Genomic DNA, 24162 nt, shown 5'->3' on the forward strand with positions numbered 1-24162 from the left:
CTTCCCTGTCTCCTGCCGCTGTCCATCCTTCCTTACCCTCTTGCAGTCTCGAAACGGGAGCAGTGGAAACAGGCGAGCGATAGCCGATAGCCCCCCTGCGAGTGCTAGTCTGGGCCGCTGCCTGTTTGCCTCTTGCCGTGTAGTCACTCTATCTATCTCGCCTGTGACTCCTTAGCTCACATAAATCATCCTCAATCATACTACACAGACAGCCAGAACAGAGAGAAATCTCCCCCTATAAATCTGGTATTAGTTTTACCTCGCATAATGAACACAGAGCTAAACGGTCCTGGAAACATGAGAACAGCATGTCTTGCAGATGTACTATAAATATTTTGATACTAGCCGGGTAGTTTGCAGAGGGGAAGTAGACCAGTGAAACACAGAGGAAGGGAAAAGTGTAAAGTGGAATGTTGGCCTAGCCCAAGTGTCTGTATTGTCTTTAGCACCTACAGAGGGTCTCGGTCCAAGAAAAACGCTCTTTACAGGGTTCCTGTTCCCAGCCGTGGTCCGGTACCACTCCTGGATACGCTGCGTTTCCTTCAAGCCAATCCTTCAAACTGGTCTCCATGGAGGGGGCTCATTGTTTGATTAATAGCACGATCAGACCTGATTGAGTGATAGATGGTTTGAAGGGAAAACCAGCACGCCTTAGGGACACTCTGAGACCAAGTCTGGGAAAAGCTGCTCCAGGGAAGGGTTTGATTGGTCGAACAGCTGAATTAAAGTGAAGGGCTAATAATAGCATAGCTAATGACACAAAGGCTGCATAGAGTGGTGCGGCCAAACATGGCTGATGACTGTAAAGATATTTTGTTGCAGCTATGTGAAGACAAACTGTAACATACACACACATTCATATACAAAAGTGGAAAAACTGAAATTCCCCCCTGTTTTTTGGCATGTTTCTGGCCTCGGCCCCGGGCACTGTCACCCTACCCCATCAAAGAGCCACACACACACACACACACACACACTCACCCACACACACAGAAAACCTACAAATAAACTCTTACACGTGCAGTGTTTTACACACATGCTGCGCTGTGACAGCAGGTGGTGTGTGACACGTCAACATCTGAAGGTTCCCTGGCAGACGGAGAAAGAGTCTCAGCTCTGTGCCCCAGTCGCTCAGATCTATCATTGGGACTCTTTAATGGCAGCCTTCGTCACATATTACTGCTTTATTTTCTCCTCTCCATCTACCAGCCCACAGAAGTTCCTTTTTTGTTCCTATTTTTAAGTACAAGTGATCTCAATTAGGGACCTCCATGAAGGCGGTAGGCGGCAGACAGTCAGAGCAATAAGAGCAGAGAGGAAATTGTCTTTATACCCCTCCTCCCTCCTTCCCTCCCTCCCTCCCTCCCTCTCTACCCTCCTGCCACAAGCAGTGAACAGCCGCCCCCTCCATGTCTCCATCTCTTTCCATGCTGCTCTCTGCCTTTTCAAAGACAGAGTGAAATATCAGACTAACTATTCCTGCATCTCTTTCTCGCTGGCTGAGAAAGAAACACATTAAACTGTAAAGGCACAGCCACTTCGATGCCTAATACAAAACTTGGAAAACTCTCCTCGATAACGACTGCTCTGGGACATGCACACACACATGCGCATACACACACACACACACACACACACACGCCGCAGAACGTGCCGTCCTTGTCCTAACAGTTCACGGTGATGTCACGGGCTCAGTGACAAACAGTCATTAAGGGCTTAACTGTGATCTGGGATCAGTGCGTGGATGTCAGTCGGTGAGGTTGTGATGATGAGGTCACTAGGAATAGGGTTTCTTGCCCATCGTTATCCTCCTCTGCTCTGCTGTGTTGTGCGCCGCTGGCTAGCTGGTTCACTAATTGACTGCTTGGTTGGCCGGCTACCAGCCCATCTAACTAATCGGCCGGCTAGTTTTGCGGCTTGATGTCTGCTCTCTTGGTTTGTTTGGTGATTGGCTAGTAGACTGGACCTTTGGCTGGTTTGCTGCCTTGCCTGGTGGGCTCGCTGATTGGTTAGTTGGCAAGCCGGTTGGCTGGTGGCCGGCCAAACATGGAAACATCCCGTTAGAGCTGAAAGCCTGGGCCTCGTCACTACCCTCCTCTAGAAAGCTATAATTAAATGTCTTGAAAAATGCACCACTGTGAAATGGAGCCTTAATCCTGAGCCTTAAGTGGCTGTACTTTTCCTCTTGAATGATGAGAGTATACTCTTGTGAAAAGAAGAAGTAGAGAGGAAGAGTGTTGCTAACCCGTGTTTTTACAATTTATCTTTGTGAAGCAGTTGCAAATAAAAATGCACGCAAGTGCATGAACCCACACAGTTGGGTGTGTCCTCATTTATCTGTTGTGCTGAACTGTTGATGTACTATTTGCTTTTAACACTGAGCTCTATGTCCTGACATCTTTCCTGGTGAGGTGTTAATGGTTGAGGATACATGGGCCTCTCAGTGTGTGTCTGCATGCGTATGTTTGTGTTTCCAGAGAGCAAGAAAGATATAAAGAAGTTGACAGATGCACAGATAAAAACAAGAGAAAGATTGTGCATGGTTAGTTTGCTGACAACACCATAGACAGCATGTGTGCGTAGTCTGCGTACATATTAGTGGTTCGCACAGCCTTTGTCATTCCAAGTGGGAATGAGTACAGAAACTTTTATTACACGCTTGATATCTCGACAGGAAAATTAGTCAGCTGAGTTTGATTTTTATTGAAAACAAATAATTGAAACTGAGCGGCAGAAATACAATATTACCATAAATCATAAAGCGAACATCCTGCTCAATGTGGTATACTGTGGTTCTTCACTGTTAGTGACTTCTCCTACTGTGCAGTGACTCCAAGCCAGTGTAACACAGTAGATGAATAATACCAGAGCTGAGAGAGACGATCCAGCTGTGCACCAGGCGAGCAGCAGCCCCACTGAATGAAAAGCTTTACGCTAGATTCAATACTACTTAATATTAAGTCTGTTAATACTGAGTGAGATAGGTCAAATATTGTTTAAGTCCAATGCTGCATGAAAGTTCCAGCGTTCACATTTAATCAAAAGTTGATTTTGGGGCTGGGTTAAATCCAGGACACTGAAGCGGGGGAATTTTTTTTTTTTTTTTTTTTTTTTCTTTTTTTTTTTTGGAATTGAACAGCCTATTCTGGCACATTAACGCCTTCTCTGCTGTCTCCCTCACATCTCTGGGACTTCAAACGGCGGATTTGAAACTTGTGCAGAGGTCGCCCTACCTCTGAATGACAGAGAGCCAGACAGCAGGCCGTACTGTATGAATGCAGGCCGTATCCTGTAGGGAGCTGGAAGACAGATGCTGGATGTTCAGCGGAGAGGCAAAGCGGAGTCAGATGGGACAAACACTCTTTGATGAGCTGAGCTTGTCGGGGTTTAAGTCATGACCAAACTGGGGTGGGGTGAGGTGGTTTTGGGGGGGCGTTTGGGGCCTGGATCAAGCTTGGAAAATCAAGGGGCTTTTCCTGCTGCTGTCTCTTATGGGACAATAACAAGTTGTTGAGTGCAGAAACCCAAATTTAAGACTGATTAGTTGGCTGTAAAAATATGAGTTTAAGTTGACTGGCTTGATTAAACACTTTCTTTTTTTTAAAAAAGTGTGATTTAAAAGTGCCTTTTACTAATAAACAATACAATACAACAGTTCCAAAATTAAAGTCCAATTCAAATGTTGAGTCAAAATAGCGTAAAACAACTAATGCATTAAATAATGGGGTTTGATTAAATTGAATGTATGAAATTGAGTCAAAGATTGTTATTATTTCATCCGTAACGGTTCCAGAATTAAATTCCACTACAACATTTAGGATGTTTTCCGCATTACCCCAAATGTATTCAGCGCTGAAAAAAAAAAAAAAATGATATTATCGTAGCTGAAACTTAACTCTGTTGGAATAACTGGCTCCAGGGTTCTTGCAAGGCCATGTTTATCACTATTACAGATTTAATTACTACTATTCACATTTATCCATCCATGAATTGTTAGTTGATCTTTGAGAATGTTGGACAATGTGAACCATATTTCTGGTGTTTGGGGCACATGGAGGGGAAGTGTAACTCAATCACTCTTTTTTTTCTCCCCCTCCCGTCCACATGACGAGGTGCCAGATGCGTGTCAGTGCTTTCAGACTTTATATATATATATATATATATATATATATATATATATGTGTACATATATATATATATATATATATATATATATATCCCTCCCACATCCTAACACACACACACTAACAGATGTGTATGCATGTGTGCACACATACATACATACTTATGTAACATAAGAAGTCAAGTTATTTCAAGTTACTTTTAGTACTCAGGCTGTAGTCCTGTGTAAAGCTTTTTTTTTTCTCAACACAGTAATCTTATTGTAGGATGTATAAGGCTATATCCAACTTTACAGCATAAATACAAGCTGCAAAAGCCCTGACAGGATCCAAAAAACCTGACAGCTGTGCCTCCCAGTAGTCCCTTTTATTTTCAAACAGGCCCGGAGTATCAAAGGCCTTTGTCTTTAAGACTGCAATAAAAGCCTGTTTGGGAGCAACCGAAAAGGAACACAGAGTGGCATTGCTCATGCTGCTGTGTGATGTGGCACTCAAAAAAGACTCATTGGAGACTGATGGGTAATCAGGGCAGAGGGTGGGGTGGGTGATGAGAGCCGGCTGAGATATGGAGTTTCACAGAGGGTGGATGATGCCCTCTACAGTAGACACAGGAGGGGCAGGCAAAAAAGCAGGCCTGCTCACTGACTGCATTCAGACCAGCGTCCACATTGAACATAGAACATAAATATATAACGTTTTAGCACAAAAATATAAGGATAAAATAGATTTTATTTTTTTATTTGAATAGATTTTTTTGCTCACAGTAAGGAGTTATAAATAATACAGGGGTGGAATGATGGCATTAATGCTTTTTAAAATAGTATTTTCATCCACATGTTGTTTTTTTTTTCTCTTTACATTTTTTCCTCACGTTGGGAAATGTAGAAATGTGGAAGAAATATTCAGATGCTTTAAGTAAAAGTAGCAATGACACACTGTGAAAATACTCAATTACGCTTGAAAATATTACTTAAGTATATATGTATAGCAGAAAGTCTCCAAAGTAAAAGTACTCATTATACTCAGTACTGTTATATATTAGATTATTGTTGGATTATTATTACTGATGCATTAATGTGTAGGTGGCATTCTAATGTTTAGTTGGAGCTAATTTTAACTATTTATACACTCAAGGGAAGTTTAAAATAACATAACAACATAATAAACTCGTATGTTTTGTATGTAAAATACTAATCTTGCAAAGTTAGTGCTGTCAAAAAAAATAGCAGTGCAGTAATGTTTTCCTCTGAATTGTAGTGGAGTAAAAGTATAAAGTTGCAGAAAAAATAGAAATAGTAAATTACAAGCACTTTAAATTACAGTTCTCGAGTAAGTGTACTTACTCCTTAACTGTCATTTTTTGGATATGCATATGAATGATCACTGAATTGTGCATAAGGACTCAGAGGGTTATTTTTTTGGGGGGGGGGGTCTGATAGGTTTAGTCTACATGTAATAAAATTGTATATAATATTTTTTATCAAGCTGTCTGTGACACATCAGATTGTGTAATTGTATTTTACATGACTAACTTTCTCAAAAGCGCAGTCGGTTGTTTTTTTTTTGTTGTTGTTGTTTTTAAAAGAACTGGCCACACGGGTTGGATGAACTTAAACCCCTAAAGCCCGTGTATAAAGCGGAATACCTGTACACCTGCACAACAGCTCTCCCCTGCGACCGAGTGAAACGCTACTCCTGCGCCTCTACCTGACTCACCGCTCTCCGGTGACTCACTCGCTCCTAACCGTATGGAGCGTAACTCACTTCTCACCCGGGCTCGGCTCTCTATCTTCTCTCTCTCTCTCTCTCTCTCTCTTGAAACGATCCGCATATTGTCAGGACAAAGTGGTACCACACTACGGACTGATGCGTGTTACTTGACTGGAAATGACCACCTCCAGAGTTAGGAGCGTGTGGATGGTCCAGGGGAACGGTAACATGTCGGTATGTACAGAAGGCTGTGTGAAACTCTCAACTTGAATAACGACAGAGAGAGAGAGAGAGAAAGGCGTGAAACGTATAGCCCCATGTGTGTTTCATGAAGGTATAGACATTACACGGAGACCTGTCCGGTCGTCTATATAGGCGTGATAGATTATGGCGGAGGGAATGGATCCGACTCCAGACACCACGTGTTGGAGTCGCATCAGCGCAATAATTGCTGGGCGCTTGAGCTATATAAACCACAAAAAGCCTGAGCACGGGAAACCCCGGCCTCCAAACACTAACCACATTTACGGCTACAAAAACGGGATTCGTTTTTTTCCGCCTCCTTCATCTCACCGGCGATGATTTTTTTTTTCCCGACTTCATCAACCTTTTTAACCCTATAGACCTGCGGCTCGGCCGAGAGACTTTTACGGAAAAATATGTATAAATTGCAGGCGTCGCGGGGTTACAGGCTAAACAGCTCTGTTAAGTATTGTTAAAAGCCTATTCCTTTGACTTTGAAAACTTTTTTGTGTGTGTACATAGCCTGGGGGCTTTCAGAGAGTCTTTCAGTTTGGCACAAAGACTTCAATGACGCATCTGGAGCAGCGCTTTGACTTTTCAACTAAAGGAAGACAGACAAAAACTTTTTTTTTGAGCATCTGGGTCGACTCCTCCATTTTAGAGCTGCTTTTTTTGTAATTGTATAGCTTATTACGCGCTCGTACATTTATTTGATGTTATTTATATCCACACACGAGCAACTACGCCTGCGTTATGGCGCATGGACGCTTCCCCCGAGAAGTTTGAAAAAAAAGAGCTTGTCATTTAAAACATCATCAAGTTTTCAAGGGTTGTTTTTCTTGACGGAGAAGTATATTTTATGTCGTTTGAAGGCGCCCACTAAAGTTTGTAGTGGAGAGAGTTTTGAAACGCGGTGTGCGCTCACCAAGTCCCATTTTCCATTGGCAGACGCGCTGAGGTTCAGCGAGCAGCGGCGCACACTCCGAGTTTCTCCCTGAGTGTGTGAGAGAGAGAAAGAAAGGAAGGAGGAAAGAGAGGAGCTGGAGAGCCTTTGGTGCCTTTTTTGATAATCCACGCTGTTGTGATGCGAATTCCCGTAGATCCCAGCGCCAGTCGGAGGTTCAGTCCGCCGTCCAATAGCCTCCAGCCAGTCCCAGGGAAGATGAACGATGTGAGCTCCCCAGCCGGCCAGCCGGACGCAGCAGCGGTGGTGCCAAGACTACGTCCCCACGAAAACCGCAGCATGGCCGAGATCATCGCCGACCACCCGGCCGAGCTGGTCCGGACCGACAGCCCTAACTTTCTCTGCTCGGTCCTGCCCTCCCACTGGCGGTGCAACAAAACGCTGCCTGTCGCCTTTAAGGTGAGTCCCGCTTCAGTGATAAAATGCTAGATTAAGAGGTGGGAAAATTACTGCATGATCCGGTTAACACTATAAGAGAAACCAAAAACTAATTTTAAAAAAGGGCAGATTTTTTTTCTTAAAAGACCACATCTCAATATAGATTTGTTTGATAGGCTACTGCTTTCTTTATGTGGGAACGCCGAACATTTTGGATTTTTTAAGTGATGTGTCATCGGTTTATCCTCTTTGTCACTTAAATTTTGGGAGGATTTTCATTGTTATCAGCTCAATTGATCCAATCCCAGTTCCTATAAATAACTATCATGTCTTGTAATTACAACCTTTTAAATGGTTGTAACATCACCAGTTAATCACGATGAATGTGAGGATGATTAATGGTTTGTCATTTTTAGCAAACATATTCACTAAATTAGTGTTGAAATGAAAAAAAAAGCATAAAGGAAACGTGGGCATGTGATGTTTTTTTTTTTTTAAATAACTTGAATGAATATCAAAATGTAAAAATAAATAAAGAAATCACATGTTTATGCTTTCCTCCCACATTTTGTAAACAAAAGGAAAACAAAATTATAGAGTTATTTTTAAAAAAATAAGTGTATAATAATAATGGCTCATTTAAAATTGCCACAGTGAAAATGTAGTTTTCAATATGATTAATTATTATTTTCCATTTTAAGCAATTATTTCCATATGTGAAAATTGTGAAAGAATATACAACATGTTATTTATAATATTACAGCTGCATTGTGGCCTATTATAACCACAATTTTAATGATTGTAATAAAATATAGTTTATTATTCTCTTCATTTGTGTTTCACTGAATGTTTAATAAGCAGAAATGTGGGGATAAAAATGTATATTTAACGTGCAGCAAAGACTGATGGTTTAAACATTTTAGGCCTCTGTAGGCGTTTTTGAAGCCTTCATCATTTTTTTTTACTCCCATGATATTTCACAGCAAAGGGCCTATTAATTACATGACAGATATTTCTCAAAAGATGGATCAAAGACACTTAAAGTGGAGTTTTGTAGCTGCAGTCCTGGCTCCAAATCAAATGTGACACTTTTTAATATATATGTGTTATTTAACCGTTATTATTACCACAGCTCTGTAATTATCGCAGCTCTGTAGGCCTGCTCATGCTCTTTTATCTGCATCCAGGAATCTAAATGATAACACGAAGCCTCTTTGCTTTTGTTTTAAACGACTTGCATTTGAGAGGAGATTCTAATCACATTAATCATAATATTAAACTGCTTCAGGAGAATAAATTAAATCCATTTATCAACATGATTTGGAGGAGGATGATATGATGTAAAACAAATTTGTCACATTAGCTAGATTCATTTCTGTACAAGTGAAGCTGAGAATGAAACTGGGGTTCGGGTTCATACAGCTTTTTTCTTATAAACTGAGCTGAGTTAAAGATTCTTTTATTATACTTTTTTTTTCTACAGCCTTTTTACTTATTTTCTTCAAGCATGGATTGAGGGAGAAAATATGTCGTAGCGTACTGTAGCATATTTTCTCCATTTTGGGTCACCAGGTGAGCGAGTAAAATTAGAATATTCGCTCAAAACGTCGATCCAAACAGTTCCTGAATTTCTGCCCTTTGACCCCCTTGTACCTGACAGGTGGTCGCCCTGGGAGACATACCTGACGGGACCGTTGTCACGGTAATGGCGGGGAACGACGAGAACTACTCCGCCGAGCTGCGGAACGCCTCAGGTGTGATGAAGAACCAAGTAGCGCGCTTCAACGACCTTCGCTTCGTGGGCCGCAGTGGCAGAGGTGAGGCCTGAAACACTCTGTGCTCCATTCACTGAGCACTACTACTCGGTAGGAGCTATTAGGTTCAGTGGTGTGGATTAGTGGTCACATTCCCTACGTGGCAACCACATAATGATCTCTCTAACTCCAGGCTCGTCTCCCAAAGTCTGAGTGGTGAATCATATTGCTACCGCTCTCTTTGCCTTTAAATGAGGGTCCTTGATTTTTTTTGGAAAAAAGGTTGGATGTGCTTCAGCTGCGTAGAAAAACATTGATCTGATAAGAAGAAATAAGTCTTGTTTTTCTGTCCTTTCCTTTCATCATAATGTTCACCTGACATGACCCAGCTCAGTTGAGGCTTATAAACATGTTGGGTGGTGCCGCAGCCCCGAGGCTGATCACTCTCTGCACATATCCACAGGCTGTCAGAGAGCGAGGCAGCAAATGGCATTCCCTAAATATTTGGCATTGCCAAACTGACTTTTTTGCATAATTGGCCGTCTTGTTACTAAATCATCTTATTTACGATCAGAGATTTGGCACTGAGAGTGTCCTCACTCTTCTCCTCACGCATTCACACTCTTTAAACTTCCTGGAAATATTTTCTTAGAGACTTTTTTAAGAGAGTGGTCACCTAAGATAAGTTGATGGTGATAAGGCCTGTCAACAGCTTCACCCACGCCACTGTGACTTTTCTTCTCAGTTTCCTTTTCTGTTGTGGTTGTCAAAGAAGTGGAGAGACCCGGATGTTGCAGGAGGGAGTGAAGGGTGATAAAGTATAGTGAGTGGAGAGTGTGGTGGACCTGTTGCCATGGAGACCGTGTGTGCGTCCTTCTGCTGTGACACAGAATCTTGTCACAGGAAGTGACATGAGAGCCAGGGGAGATCAGACTACAGGGTGTCTGAAATGAATACCCTGCAATGACAGAGACAAGTGCAAGACAGGATGTTAGATAGTTAGAGGTCATGCACAGAGCGAGGCAGCAGAGATGGACAAGGATTGATAGTTACAGGGCTGAAATGATGCAACAGTATGATGATAGCACGGATGGATATGACAGGCGACCCAGAGTACATCAGATACTGTTGATAAGATCATTATAGTTAATAGTGTAGAAGTATACATATTTGCCTTGATTTAGATGGATCACAGGTAACAGATGACAGCAGCAATGATGGTAGAGAGCACAGGAAGGTGACACACAAGGTGTCCCACTTTATCATAGATCACTAGTGAGCCAGCGCTGCTTCACCCACATGCCCCTCAAATCAGGTATGTGGGACACCTGTTGCATCTGTGATCTGCTATCTCCTTCAGTTCCTCTTATCACTGCTCTGAAAGGCATGTTTATAGTGAACTAGAGTGCGGAGCGGAAGAGGGGAGGACACGCACGGGTAGATGGCTGCGACTGAATGGACAGCTGCTCCGATGAGTCGCTGCAGCAACCTGCCCCCCACTTCCTGTTTCCTTGCACGTAGTCATGGTTACGTGATGCGTCTGCATACCTCAGATGTTAGTGCTGCTGCTGACTTGGCTGTTGTGCTCTGATTCATAGCATTCCTCGTGCATGCACATAGGAACATGCACACTTTCACAGACGCACACTCAACCCCAAGGCAGCAACTGCTGGGGATTATCGAGAAAGGAAGTGACTATTAAAATGCCTCTCGCCCACTCACACTGGGTTAGACAGGGAGAAAAGTCTGGATAACAAGATACTGGCTCCTTCAGTCAATCTTCCAATCTGCCAAAGAACCTAAATAGACCCTCTCAAAGATCCAATGTTGTCTGTTGTTAATCCTAAATCCTTTAATCTTTAAAGTCGATTTTTCCCAGTTTGTATTGGCTATTATGTGATCACAACCACACTTGTGACTTGGGGATGGTGTAGCAATGAATGCAGGTCATTGTCTCCGCAGATGGCATGTCATTTGATGTTGTTTGATATCACCACAGGCAAGAGCTTCACCCTGACAATCACAGTATTCACCAACCCACCACAAGTGGCCACTTACCACCGAGCCATAAAGGTCACCGTGGACGGACCACGTGAGCCCAGGAGTGAGTACAAATGCATGCGCATACACTTATGGGGATATGCATTCACACGCGTCGAACAACATACAACTTCCTGTAAAGGACAGGTTCACAAATTTTCAACTCTGTCCTAGAACAATAGCCGGGTGTCCATATGTAAGCTCAGCAATCTGAGTATCAATTACAGTATTTTTAGTACGAAATTCTTTCTTTGTGTTGCTATTTCTTCTATCTTACTCATCAGGGAAACACTGTCTCTTTCACCCTGGGAGATATACACTTCACCCTGGGAGGTACACATTGGAGGCATATGAGGATAGGATATTTTAATGCCCAGTTTGAACAGGAGGAATGATTACAGCAAGCAAAAAGTCTTTCATTTTACATAGGGGCATGAGAGTATTGTTTTAAGACAAACTTGAAAAATATGAACTTCTCCTTAAATTTGCCGTTTTCCTCTCTATTTTTTTTCTAAAGTTTTGCCTAAAGGGTTACTCTAACAATTTTGTGTTCTGTGTGCCACTTTCATAAATATAGGGGATTTATAAGAAACAGGTTTTTATAAAGAATGGTCAAACTCAAAGTCGCAGAGGCAGCCATATCCTAACGTTTAGTCCCTAGTATGGATCAAGCTCCAAACACTGGATCCTACATTTCTTATAATGCAACAACTCCATCATTAGACCCTTCTTGCCTTCTAAATGCACACTGCGTTTGAATATCACATCTCAAATTTGTGACACAGCTCAAAAGTCTCAAGCCTGATGGCAACCCTGATGATGTCATTAGGGTTATGTTTTGGTTTTTTTTACATTTAAAGCTCCCTCTGGAGCCATAGAAGACATTGTACAACTGTTTTCACAAGGTGAGTGGTGCTCCTCGTGATGAGTAAATGTGCAGAATTGGGCAGTGTCCCTTTAACTAAGCTGCGGGTGTAGCTAACTGTGCACCTGGCCAATGGCAGCGAATACGCAGCTAAAATGGTGGCAGGCTAATAAAAATAGTTAATTAACAAAAAGAGTTTTACTGGAAAAAGCTGTGATTGCGTTAATTAGCAATCAAGAGGCTTTTAATTAAGTTGACGTCTCAGAAAGCGGCTCGGCCTCCCATGTGACGGTTTTAGAGAAACAAGAGAAATAAAAAGTGAGGCAGAATCTTCCTGAGAGGGTACACTGGGTAGCAGAGTGCTAGCATCAGCTCATTTTAATGGGCCATATATAAAAACAACTGAGCAGGAAAAAAAAACTTTACTATAGCTGTCAGTGCCAACTGGTCTGGCATGCAGCTGTTTCCCCAACCCTCCTCCCTATTCATAAAAAAAAAAAAAAAAAAAACATATTCTCATCTCATGGCGTCTCAATGAACAATATCACATCACAAACAACCCTCCGCCCACCCGCTTGCCCCGTCACATATGGCACCAGGACGCACAGAGACACAGAGGAGCCGAGAGACAGTAGGATTAGTACCACCATCAGTCTCTGTTGTAGGAAACCTGTCCGTGGTGCCAAAAAACGCCTCACACACTCAACATTCAGCGTTCATCAACACGCACGCAGAAACAAAGGCACATGCTTGTCCTCAAACGCACATGTATTCGCAATCACACCCTCCCACCCACCACCACCCCCTCACCCCCCCCTCCCCCCCATCCCGCTTGCTCTCGAGCCATCTTGTTTGATCAAAAGCATTTCCTGTGCATCTGCTGTCCCCTGTCAGATGACTTTCAAACAAGTCCTGTTATTTGGTGGCGAGCAGATGGAAGTCGGAACAGAATTTGTTTAGAAAAGCCCCAGTTTGGTCTCAACAAAGTTGCAGTCTAAATCCATGTCCAGAGAGACTTATTGGAAGCATGGACATATGTGTGAGGTTGAGTCACTAAACTAGTCAGAGTACTACCTCATATTAGGTGAGGCAATTTCGGCGTAGTGAAAAAAAACTTTATACTTTCATAGCATCCATTGTTCTCTTTTCTTCTACATTACTGCTCAATTTGTGGTCTTAGAGAGGGCTCTTAAGTGGAACAGAACTTATTTTCTTTTCAATATCTTCCTTTGCATATTAGAGCTACAGTCTCAGGACACTAATTTAAGCAATAAGGACTATGTCATCATACGTAACCCCTGAACTTCTTTACTTTGCTGTTAAGTGGTCAGAATTGCTGCGCCGGTGTAATTTACCCAGAAACTTCAGCCAGAACACGTCTCCCTCTCAGGGGTCATTAAGCCAAGGTCGGAGGGTGGCAAAACACACATGTGCCCTCTCAACCGTGCCTCCCCTCCTCCAGGTTTCAGCACGGAGACTCTGAGCTAAGAGCAGTGGCTGTCTCCAAAACTGTGATTCTATCTATGAACGCTTCATTGACACATGGGGTCTTTGTCGGCCATTACAGCTCTATTTTGTGTTAAACGAGTGGGTAATTAGGAGGTCTGTCGTACACACCGGCCCAGGGAGGGGCCCCACAGGGAGGGGTCCACACGGAGACACACGGAGAAAGAACAGTGGGCTGTCTTTAGCTTGACATACACTGGCACTCTGTGGCCCTCCTCTGTAAAAGCACTGTGTTGATTCTGGAAAATAAGCTGACAATAACACTAGATTATATATAATAGTTTCTGTAACCATTTTGTGCACTTTAATTGATTTTTTTACACTTTGCCTGCTGTTATTGGCAGTTTTTACTCCCTGTTAATGGCTTGCCTGGTTGTGGGTGTCTGATTCAGGAAGGATATTTTGTGTTGGAGTGTTTGATGCAACTTATGGTAGCCATATGAGTCTTCCTGAGGGATGGTATTTCCCCAGCGGTTCCCCATTCAATATCAGTAAAGTGGGACCACCCATGAATAAATGGGGCTCATATCTCTGAACTGTGGCGCTGAGCTTTAGTTAATTAATTGCGTGGTCAGAGTGAAGAATATCAGTGAGGCCTAGTTTAAAGATCTGTGGTATGATTTTCTTTAGAGGTTTACAGCGTGTGTGTGCGCGCGCATGTGTGTGTGTGTGTGTGCGGGTATGGTAAGTGGTTAGTCAGGTCCCTCTGGCCACTGTGTTATTAGCGGGAGGCTAACTCGGTTTCTGTGGCTCGCATTGTGCTTAATCGCTTGACAGCTCTTGGTTACCCTGTGGTTTGCCACTGCACCGACAACTCAACACACAACTTAAATGTGTTTGCACATGTATGTGTCTGTGTGTGTTCATGCATGGAGGCATACGCGTGTGTGTGTGTGTTAGCTCCCGTAGATATGGTTGCAAATGCATGTATGTCTGTCCTCTAGCGCCTGTGTCAGCATGCGTGTACCCACATGACACATTTTGCAGAGAGAGTGTGTGTTATTGGTGTCATTAGTCTGGTGTAGCCACAGCGCTGATTTCGAGTAGAGCTAATAGGCCTCATTAAATGTCATTTTCAGCTAATAGACAGGGAGTGGTTGTTTAAACCAATATGCTTTTATAGGTGGTTCTGTCTCCTTTCAGCTGCTCCTGACGGTGGCTGCAGCCAGCTGAGACAAACTTCCTGAGCGATAATAGCCGAGCCGTAATAATACAATATACAAGGCTTTCTGTCCAAACCCACTGTTCTCATTATAGTTAATCAATGACAGACAAACATAGGAGGTGACAAAAAACATTGTGGCATCACACATACTGTGTCTTGCTGTGGCATATTGCAGTGGTTATTGTGCATAACTGAGTGTGTGTGCAACATGTGCGTTGTGTGTCAGTGGTGGAGGTTAGTGGTCAGGCGTGTCTCTGGTGTTTGAAGCCACTGGGTCTGGGGGGTTCTGGGCTCTGGGACGGGGTCGTGTTTTGGTTCGGTTTTGGTCAGGGTGTTAACAAGTCTGGCGAGGAGGCCCTGGTTATGTACAGGCCTGCAGATAATATTAGTGGTTCAAGAGACCTGTCTGCCAAGCCAAACGCTTTCTGTGACTTGGGTCTCACACACGCACAGATACTTACACATGCAGATATACTTCCCTGTCATTCATCATAGTAACTTAAAGAATTGTAATAACTGTATTCGTGTTGCACTTTTCAAAATGAGAGTTGCAAAGTGCTTCACATACAAAAAAGTAAGAACAATATGTATATTCAAAAACAATAAGAAAGCAAACAAACTAATAAGAAAAGACACACTAATATACAGACAAAAGGTAGAAAACAAATTAAAATCACACTAGAAGATAAAGCGGCTTGTAGCAGGCTAGAGAAACCTTTCCAGAGGATGTAATCAGTACAATTTTGTAATCAATTCTGAAATTAACTGGCAGCAAGTGAACAGAGGTTCAGATAGAGGTGATGTGGTTGCACTCCCTTGAATTTGAATTTGCGTTTTGAACCAACTGCAATCGAGAGAGAGAGCTCTGGTTTAAATATGATTAAATCGAGTTACAGTCGTCCAAACAGGATGAAATAAAAGCATGGATAACTTTTACGTCAGCAGAGGATAAAAAGAGCTCATTTTCAATATGACTTCTAAATGAAAAAAGAAAGATCGGAATAAATAAATGTAGCTGCAGGAATTTATTGGACAACCTGCATTAATCTTGTCAACACCACCCACCAGTACACCATCCTTGCGGTCCACTTAAATATGCGTACTGTACTATTTCCCCCAAAACCACTACAAAGCTGAGTAGTAAGTGCCGTGAACAAGTGGCCCAGTGTACTTACTCGTTCTTGACTAACTCCCTGGTCTCTCTCCTCCACTGCTACCTTGCTTGACTAGACAATAACATAAGGTGAGAGGGAGAGATGATTACAACTAATTGGGTGGGTTATAAACATGATTATAAATTTAGATCCAGAATTGTTGGAAGATATGCAAAAAGCTGTACAACTTAAACAATACCATACTGGTAATGACCAAGTAGTTCTTTATTCAATTAATGCATGGAGCTGTAGTTCACATGCCTACCACATGAACATGCATGCTTACTGGACTGCAGAACAGTCAGTTTACACATACTGAAGGCGGAGAAAGGTCTGGAATAGGCTACATGTAGGCCTACGTGACCCGACAGATAGCAATAACAACAATCCATATCATATATATCATAATAGTTACTATATATCTGAAAATAAACATAGCACAACTTTTTTGCCTGTTGTTGGAAATGAAAACTATTTTTTCCCCGTACTTGGCTAATTCATAAGCAGGCATACATTTTAGCACAGTAGAGGGATCAATCAAGGGATCCCTTAGCCTAATAATTTTAACAATATTATGATACAATATGGATGTAGGTCACTCATTGCTTAGCCAACGCTAAGGTTAGAATAGTCAGCCGAAGTGCAACACCATTACGGAAACATGCAAGGCTACAAAAGTAATGATAAATAGCTTATGCTACGCTATTTGGCATGGACTGACTGAACACAAGCGGTAGCTGACGGTCTCACTTTATGATAGCGTTATTATTATGTTATCTTATTATAATCGTCATTAATCGAATTAATCATTATTCATCATAGCCTTCATGGTATAATACACATTCTACCTCCCTGCGCTGCGTTATTATGGATCTACTTTTAGGGTTAGGGTAAGAATATCAGCGTAAGTCAATCAGAGGCAGAGTAAACCATGTCTTGCCAAGAAAAGCAGTGGGATCCACAATAACGTCCCTGCGCCCTCCTTGAGAGTCCCTGTTTCTCTGCATGCTACTCCCAGTTTACAGCTTCGACTACACTCTCCTCCTGCTTGTTCTGGTCCGCAGCTTCCCTGTCACACGCTTGCTCCTCTTCCTGCTGCATAATGGCGGGTACTGCTATCACCGTAGATGTTGAAGCTACAGCTGCAGCCCCCGCAGCAAACATATCTATGATTTTTGCACATTTGGTGGCATCCGCATCTAGATTCTTCATTTTTTTTGGCCAGCAACTTCTCTGCACCCCCCTTCTTTTGTTTTTGCTTATCCATCTTGACAATTGACACCCTCCTTCATCCACAGATGTTTGACTCTGAGCCACGGCATCTGACACAAGAAACAGAGAAAACAGAGGGAGAGGGGTGGGGCCGGCTGAGTAAGAGATGTGATTGGGGCAGCCTAGTGTCGTTATAGAAAATGAACCAATGGGCCGCTGCCCCTCCTTTATGGGCTGGTCGTTAGCACTAAAAAAAAAGAAAAATTTTATATCGGCCCCAAGGTGCGTCAGCCCACTGGGAAAATGCCTGATATGCCAGATTACCATTCCAGCCCTGCAAGACACCCATAATAGCCAGGTGTTATGGACACATAGAGTTGGATGTTGTATGTATAAAAATGAAAATTAATATTATATTTGCCAATATTGTACTCAAGAGGAGGCATGTGATCAGAAAACAGTAGAGGAATCAAAATTGAGCCTTGTGGCACACCATAAGGGAGGTGGGCAGTAGAGGATGAGGCATTACCAATAGCGATAGATAATGTTCTATAGCTGAGGAACAAATGGAAACAGAGTAGAGCAATATCTGAGATGACTACCCTCATCTCGAGTTAAAAAAAAAATTAATCAAGATGCAATGGTCCACCGCATCAAATGCAGTACTAAGCAGTAAAACCAGAACGGAGCAGTCGTCAGCATCAGATGCAACCAGGAGATCATTTGTCACAAACACCCACACACCTAAACAACCTTATTGGAGTGGTTGGAAAATAGGCTGCTATCTCCAGTACTGCTGGGCTGGAAACAGTATGAGTAAGTGAGATGCCTTCGTTAACATGTCTGTCATGACACACATTGTCATCAAAGACACATGCTATTACATGCACTTGTAGGGTGCTATTACCTGCTGTAAGGCTCGGGCTTTGTTTCTTACAACAGACTTTTATGCTCAGTGCTAAATTCTAAGATCTGTACAGATGCTAATTACATTGTACCACAATATTTAGATGATGTCAGCCAGTTTTCATTTAATTTCTGCGGTGCATAATAATACAAGGCCTTTCATGTCTCTGGATTATCATGGCTTGTCAGTGACTGCCTTAAGCAACTTGTCCAAAAAATAGAACATACTTTTGCACAGCATCCAGGTAATTACAGGAGGATTTCAGTCTCCCTTGTGTCTTGAGAGAACTCACTCCTCTCTTCTCCCTCGCAGACAAACACACACATCGACACACACACACACACACACACACACCTATCTGCTGCTGCCTTACTCGAAGCAGCTTTTAACAATGGGAGCCGGACAAATAAAACTCGCCAAAACATCAGGAGGAAAAGGAATGAAAAGAGGGGAGGGAGGTAGGGAGGGAAGGAGGGAGGGAGGGAGGGACGGAGGGAGGGATGGAGGGAGTTAGGGAGGGAGGGGAAAAAGAGAGAGGATAAAAAAAAATAAAAAAAAAACTTCAGGCTTTTCCAGAGGCAGTCAGTCAGTTGAATGTCTTATGAAGTTCCTTGAAGAGGTGCCAAGGCTCCGCAACGCAAAACACAAAATCATTCAGTGGGAGGGAGAGACAGAGAGGAAGACAGAAGAATAAAGAGTGAGAAAGGGAGGCAGAGAGTGAATCATGAAAACAGATAAAGATTAGGAAAGGGAGTCCACAGTTTGTTGGCCCCGAGCTGCAGCAAAAAACATCTCTGAGGGATTTGTTCTCCCCTGTTCTGAATCAAAACACTTTAATGCAAGCAGAGAGGTGCGGAGGGAGCCTGTCTGAAAACCACACACAAGCCAAACTGCGTGCGTGTGTGTGTGTGTGTGTGTGTGTGTGTGTGTCTTTGTATGCGTGCACTCTTTAAACTATGCACAATATCGTACAAGTGTGTATATAATGTGTTTTTGCGTTCAATAAATGTATCGCCTTTGGGAATAGTTGTGTATGTCTGTGTGTGGACATAAGTGTGTGTGTGTGCCCTTCCCTTGCCTGGCTTGCTTCCTCTAGGCTGGAACGCATGGACCACACAGACGGCTGGCAGCGCTCCACGACAGCCTGGCTCCCCCTTTCTCTCTTTCTCCTTCTCTCCTTCGCTTGCTGCCTCATCTCCCACACCTCTCTCTTCTCTTTCTCTCTCTTTTTCCTCTTTCCTTCCTTCCTTTTTTACCCCCCCTCCCCAATTCTGCTGTTTTTATCATCTCTCCTCTCTTCTTTCTCCCTCCTCCTCTTTATACCAGACCCCCATGGTAGACGGGCGTCTGGCTGTCATCCACTCTGCGCTTTTCCTCTCGAGCCACGCTCTGCCAGCTTCAGATTGCCACCTGAAATAATTCATTGTTTCTGACCGCTCACAAAAACAACATGGCCACTGTGAGGGCTCCAAATAAAAAAGTGAAATATGGACCCTGTGTATTCATTCATCGACTTTACTGGCTGTTCCAACATGAGATGACTGACACACACATACACACACACACAAACACAGACGGGCTGATTCAACCCAGGCTCCATGAGCATGGGGGTTTTTCTGAATCAGCCCCAAAGATACATTCATCCGAGCTCACCCGGTGATCATAAACCAGACTGGAAGGGCTTAGAGGGCATGACGTGACACCAAATTTATAAATTATCCCATTTATTCAGGATTTTCTGGCTCTCCGCATTTTCCTCACATGTTACTTAGTCAGGCAGCAAGCAGGAGAATTTCCTGCTAATGTGTCTGCAGTAATTGTTGAAACTTGATGTGTTTGAGGTGGGGGAGGAGGTTCCTTAAAGCAATAGTTTGCTGTTTTGGAAATATGCGTATTCGTGTTATTGTGGAGATATGAAAAGATAGATACCGCTCTCGTGTTTGTCTGTTAAATATGAAGCTACAGCCAGGTGACGTTGGCTTAGTTTAGCATAAAGACTGGAAATAGGGGGAAACAGCTAGACTGGTTCTGTCAAAAGGTAACAAAATCCACCTACCAGCACCGCTAAAGCTCACTAATGAACATGTTATATCTTGTTTGTTTAATCCATGCAAAAACATTTTGTTACCTTTTAATAGAGCCAGGCTAGCTGTTTCCAGTCTGTATGCTAAGGCTGCTGCCTGTACCTTCATATTTCCAGCGTATTTATATATTTCAATAAGCATTTTCCGAAGTGTGGAACTATTCCTTTTAACCTTTTAGCCCTTGGAGCCAAGTTTCAAAAAGTTCAGTGGTATCCTTGTCATCAGAAATCCCAGTACAAACCATTCACTATCTAAAGTAACTTGGGTATTTGAGGAATATTTTCAGCCAGGACATATGAGGGAACAGCTAACCATCCGTCTGTGCTCAGATCCAATCTAATGCTACCATTAATTACAGAGGACTTATATTTTGTTTGCCTACTTGCTCTTACTAACTGTTATCAGATCAGCAGGGGCGAGTTGAATCCAGACTTATGTCTCTGGGACGGCTGAAATAATACTATTCCAGGATCAGTGTGCAACTGTGTGATTAGAGATACTATCTATATAGGTGTTATCTAATCATTATTAATCTTTTCGCGTGTGTGTGTGTTTGTGCAAGTGTGAGCTTGTGCTGTTTGTGCATGTTCAAGGGTTTGTGCATCATGGATGTGCTCACATGTGCATGATTGCATGTGCAGAAGTGTGTTTGCATGCGTCCGTTCTCGGGTGTATTTCTCTGTGTGTGAGTCGCTCACATCTGGTCTGAATCTGTCCATGTTTCCGGCTGCTGGCTGGGCAGGGAAGTGGCAGGCGCTATCAAAAATCTCCGCTGTTTTCACAGGGATGATGGGAATCTCAGGGACTTTCCCTACGGCAGTGAAATCATCCGCCTTTCCCGCTCCTTTAAATACCCCTGGCTCATTCCTCCGCCCTGCTAGGGTTCCGATAAAACAGCTGAGACGTCTTGTGTTTGGCAACAGTTGTCGTCTAAAAGGTGTAATTAAGTCATGAAAAACTGTATTTACTGTCAGGGCCGCTAAACTAATGGACTTGAGGTCTGGCTGTTTGGAGTGTAAATTGGACTTAAATGTGGTGGTTGACATGCTGCATTCTTATAGGAGAAAAATATATTGGTTTCCTTTAAACTGGGTCGCATCCATGACAGCATGGACATCCAAGGTGGAAGCTGAGTTATTGAAGAAACAATACAATATAAGCAATAGTGCTGTAAAATTTAAGTTATCAGCAATAACTCATGTCTCTCATAGAGTAGGGTTCTTAGAGTAATGTAGATCAAAATTGTCTGCCTCTTCAAATATTCATGTAAATATTTGTCTGTCTTTTGGGGTCTTCCTCAAAGATGTCGAAATCCTGAAGCCTCTCTAACTATTTCACCATTCGCAGCACTCTGTGCTCAGCACTCATCATAAAGCCTGTGTCTCCTGACTGGTGCAGACCCATCCAGAGCTCTTAATTTACTGGTCATCAGGGTCTCTTCCTCTCCATGTGCCTCCTCCCCCTCGTGCCTGTCCCCCTCTGTCTCCCCTAGTCTCCCATTGCTATTTATTCCCATCACTAGGAGACGGGCTGTGCACAAAGCCCGCACTGTGTCACGAGGCTTTTTTAGAATAGAAATTTGGTCTGTTGAAAATGGAAACGCTATGATTGACTGGGCACAGCTTGCACAGAGAGATGAGGAATGCCAGCGAGAGGCACAAATTATTTGCAGGAACGATTGAGAAATATTATTAATGAAATATGGATATGAATTATGTTATGAAGTTAAAAGTCTTCAGTGCGCTGAGGTTTTGAAGTAGCCGATATAATTCGCGTTCCAAAGCAGCTATGTAAAGAAGCTGATGATGAGATTGTCTGTTTATTTTGAACTCAATGATGCCAGTCCGGTTACGTCATTCTAATAAAAATCATGGTCTGTCTGACTGTCACTGGCGGCTTTTTCACTGCCGCCATTCTCAAGTCATCACGGAGAAGCAGTATGTGGTATTAAAATTAAGTTGTTCCAGAATGAATTAATTTGTTGGGAGTCAGATGGTTTGTAATAGCATTTCTGAGGGTAAAAAAAAAAAAAAATCAAAGTGGCAGTAGTGGAAAAATGCTACGGTTAAAACGAGGCAGTTTTAAAAGACTATTTCTTTGTCATTTTGTATTTATTTGACAGTGAAAATGACAGAAAAATCTGCACTGGGAGAGAAACAGTGGGGATGATGTACAACAAAACTCCCTAGCCGGGGTGTTATTAGTGAATGTGTTGGACTGTTAGTCCACAAAGACCCCCTGTGAGGCAATTTTTGTGGTGTTTGATCTTTGTAGTGGTGATTCAGTAATACAAATGACAAATTCCTTTTGAACATCTCTCCTCTCATCTCCTCTCCTGTCCTCTCCTCTCCTCTCCTCTCCTCTCCTCTCCCTCTCTTCTTCCTCCATAACACCCACCCAGTGCTACAGCTTTAGTGCCAGGCCTTTGTTCCCAGCCCAGGCAGCAGGCAGGTTGGGCAGGATTCTGAAGTAGCTCGCTGTTTCTGCCTGAGCCAGCTGGAGCTCTGCCAAGCACAGCAGGAGTTTCTACTCTCCTCTGTTTGATATTTACTTTACCGCCTTTACAGGGGAACTAGTGCGAGACCAGACAGACGAACTGACACAGAGTTGTGTCAGAGGTAAAAAGGACTGTGTGTGCACAGGCCTCTTTTCTACCCCACCTTTGTTAAACTATAGTCCATACCTGGGCTCCGGGCAGGTTTTGATGTGGTTCGGGGTTGATAGGACTGCCGGGACAGGAATGGGCAAGTGACACAGTTTCTTGTGTTTATGGGCACACATTTTGTATTTGCAATGTGCGTATACCATATTTGTATATTGGAGTATAGAGTTACAGGCCTGTAAGGGTGATGAGAATAGAATCAGGGATATAAAGGGTGTAAAATTATCGGCAGAGGAACTCAGCAAAAGAGCGGGCATAATATATTTGGCATAGATTACTGACTCCTGTGGGGATAATGGGGTGATGGCGTGAGAGCTTGTGTTTACCTGAGGAAGAAGCCTCAGGTTAAAACTAAAAACATACATGCAACCTCTCACTCTCAGTACCTCTTTGTCTTAACTCTCTCTTTTTCTCTCATGCAAGATGATAAAATACCTAATCCCGAGCCTTTGTTAATTAGCAGGATGCAGCATCCCATTCCTAAAAGCCTCCGTACCTCCTCTTTGTTTAAGTGCGCAAACTATGTTTACCGAGTAAGGCACACAGACATGACATTATATCCTGTATAATGTCATTAAAATGTATGTTATACAGGATAACAAACAAACTGTAAGCCATGAGAAAACAAATTAAGATCATTTATCATCTGCAAAATTGATGTTGACAGCATGTTTCATCTTACATTAATAGAAATATGGTTTGCATGCAACATCACTAAACACTGATATCACATAAAAGTGTTTTATTACAGCTTGGATCCCTTTATTACAGCCTGCTGCAGCTCTTTAAAAGACACTGTTTTTGTGTGTCTGCAGGGCATCGTCAAAAGCTTGAGGACCCTCCCAAGACCGGCCTCTTCTCAGACCGCCTCAGTGAGCTGGAGAGGATGAGGGTGAGGGTGGCCGTTCCCACTCAAGCCCCACGGCCCGCTCTCAACACACCGGCCAATTCCTTCAATCCGCAGGGACAGACGCAGATAACAGGTGAGCTCCCTGACCTCAGCTGTTATCCACGGTGGTGATGGTGCAGGGTTCAAACACCATAACAACAAGCATCCAACCTCCTGAAGAGTTACTGAATCTCTATTAGCTTACTGCTCTTAGATTAATTACATGGTTAGGGGTCGGTAATGCATAAGGTGTTGAGTTTGTTGAAATACATTCACAACACAAATGCTTTTACTGTACAACCTTTGCAGCAGATGTATATTTCAAATTGTATTTCATCCTTCAGAGGTGTCATACTATAAATTGAATCATGATGATATGAAGAAATATCAAGAAAAATTGTATTCAAAAATAACAAGAATTAAAACATTTATTTACATGTGTAAAGAGTTTTGTGTGACGTAATACACAACTTAATTGCTTTGAACATCAGTTTGATTATTTTACATG

General features: G+C 42.8%; 1 protein-coding gene across 7 annotated transcripts in view; it reads left to right on the forward strand.

Annotated features, from left to right (window-relative positions):
• runx2b (RUNX family transcription factor 2b) overlaps positions 1 to 24162 on the forward strand; it is a 119810-nt gene that overhangs the window by 84049 nt on the left and 11599 nt on the right. For 6 of the 7 annotated variants that reach the window (XM_044376530.1, XM_044376532.1, XM_044376529.1 and 3 more), the window contains 4 exons: positions 7175 to 7437; positions 9077 to 9233; positions 11170 to 11274; positions 23581 to 23748. In XM_044376530.1, the coding sequence (XP_044232465.1) occupies positions 7175 to 7437; positions 9077 to 9233; positions 11170 to 11274; positions 23581 to 23748 (693 nt within the window). Of the gene's footprint in view, positions 1 to 5071; positions 6066 to 7174; positions 7438 to 9076; positions 9234 to 11169; positions 11275 to 23580; positions 23749 to 24162 lie in introns of those variants that run through there. The other variant, XM_044376535.1, reaches the window with a different exon arrangement.

Source organism: Thunnus albacares, chromosome 16, assembly GCF_914725855.1.
Source record: "Thunnus albacares chromosome 16, fThuAlb1.1, whole genome shotgun sequence".
Taxonomy (NCBI): domain Eukaryota; kingdom Metazoa; phylum Chordata; class Actinopteri; order Scombriformes; family Scombridae; genus Thunnus; species Thunnus albacares.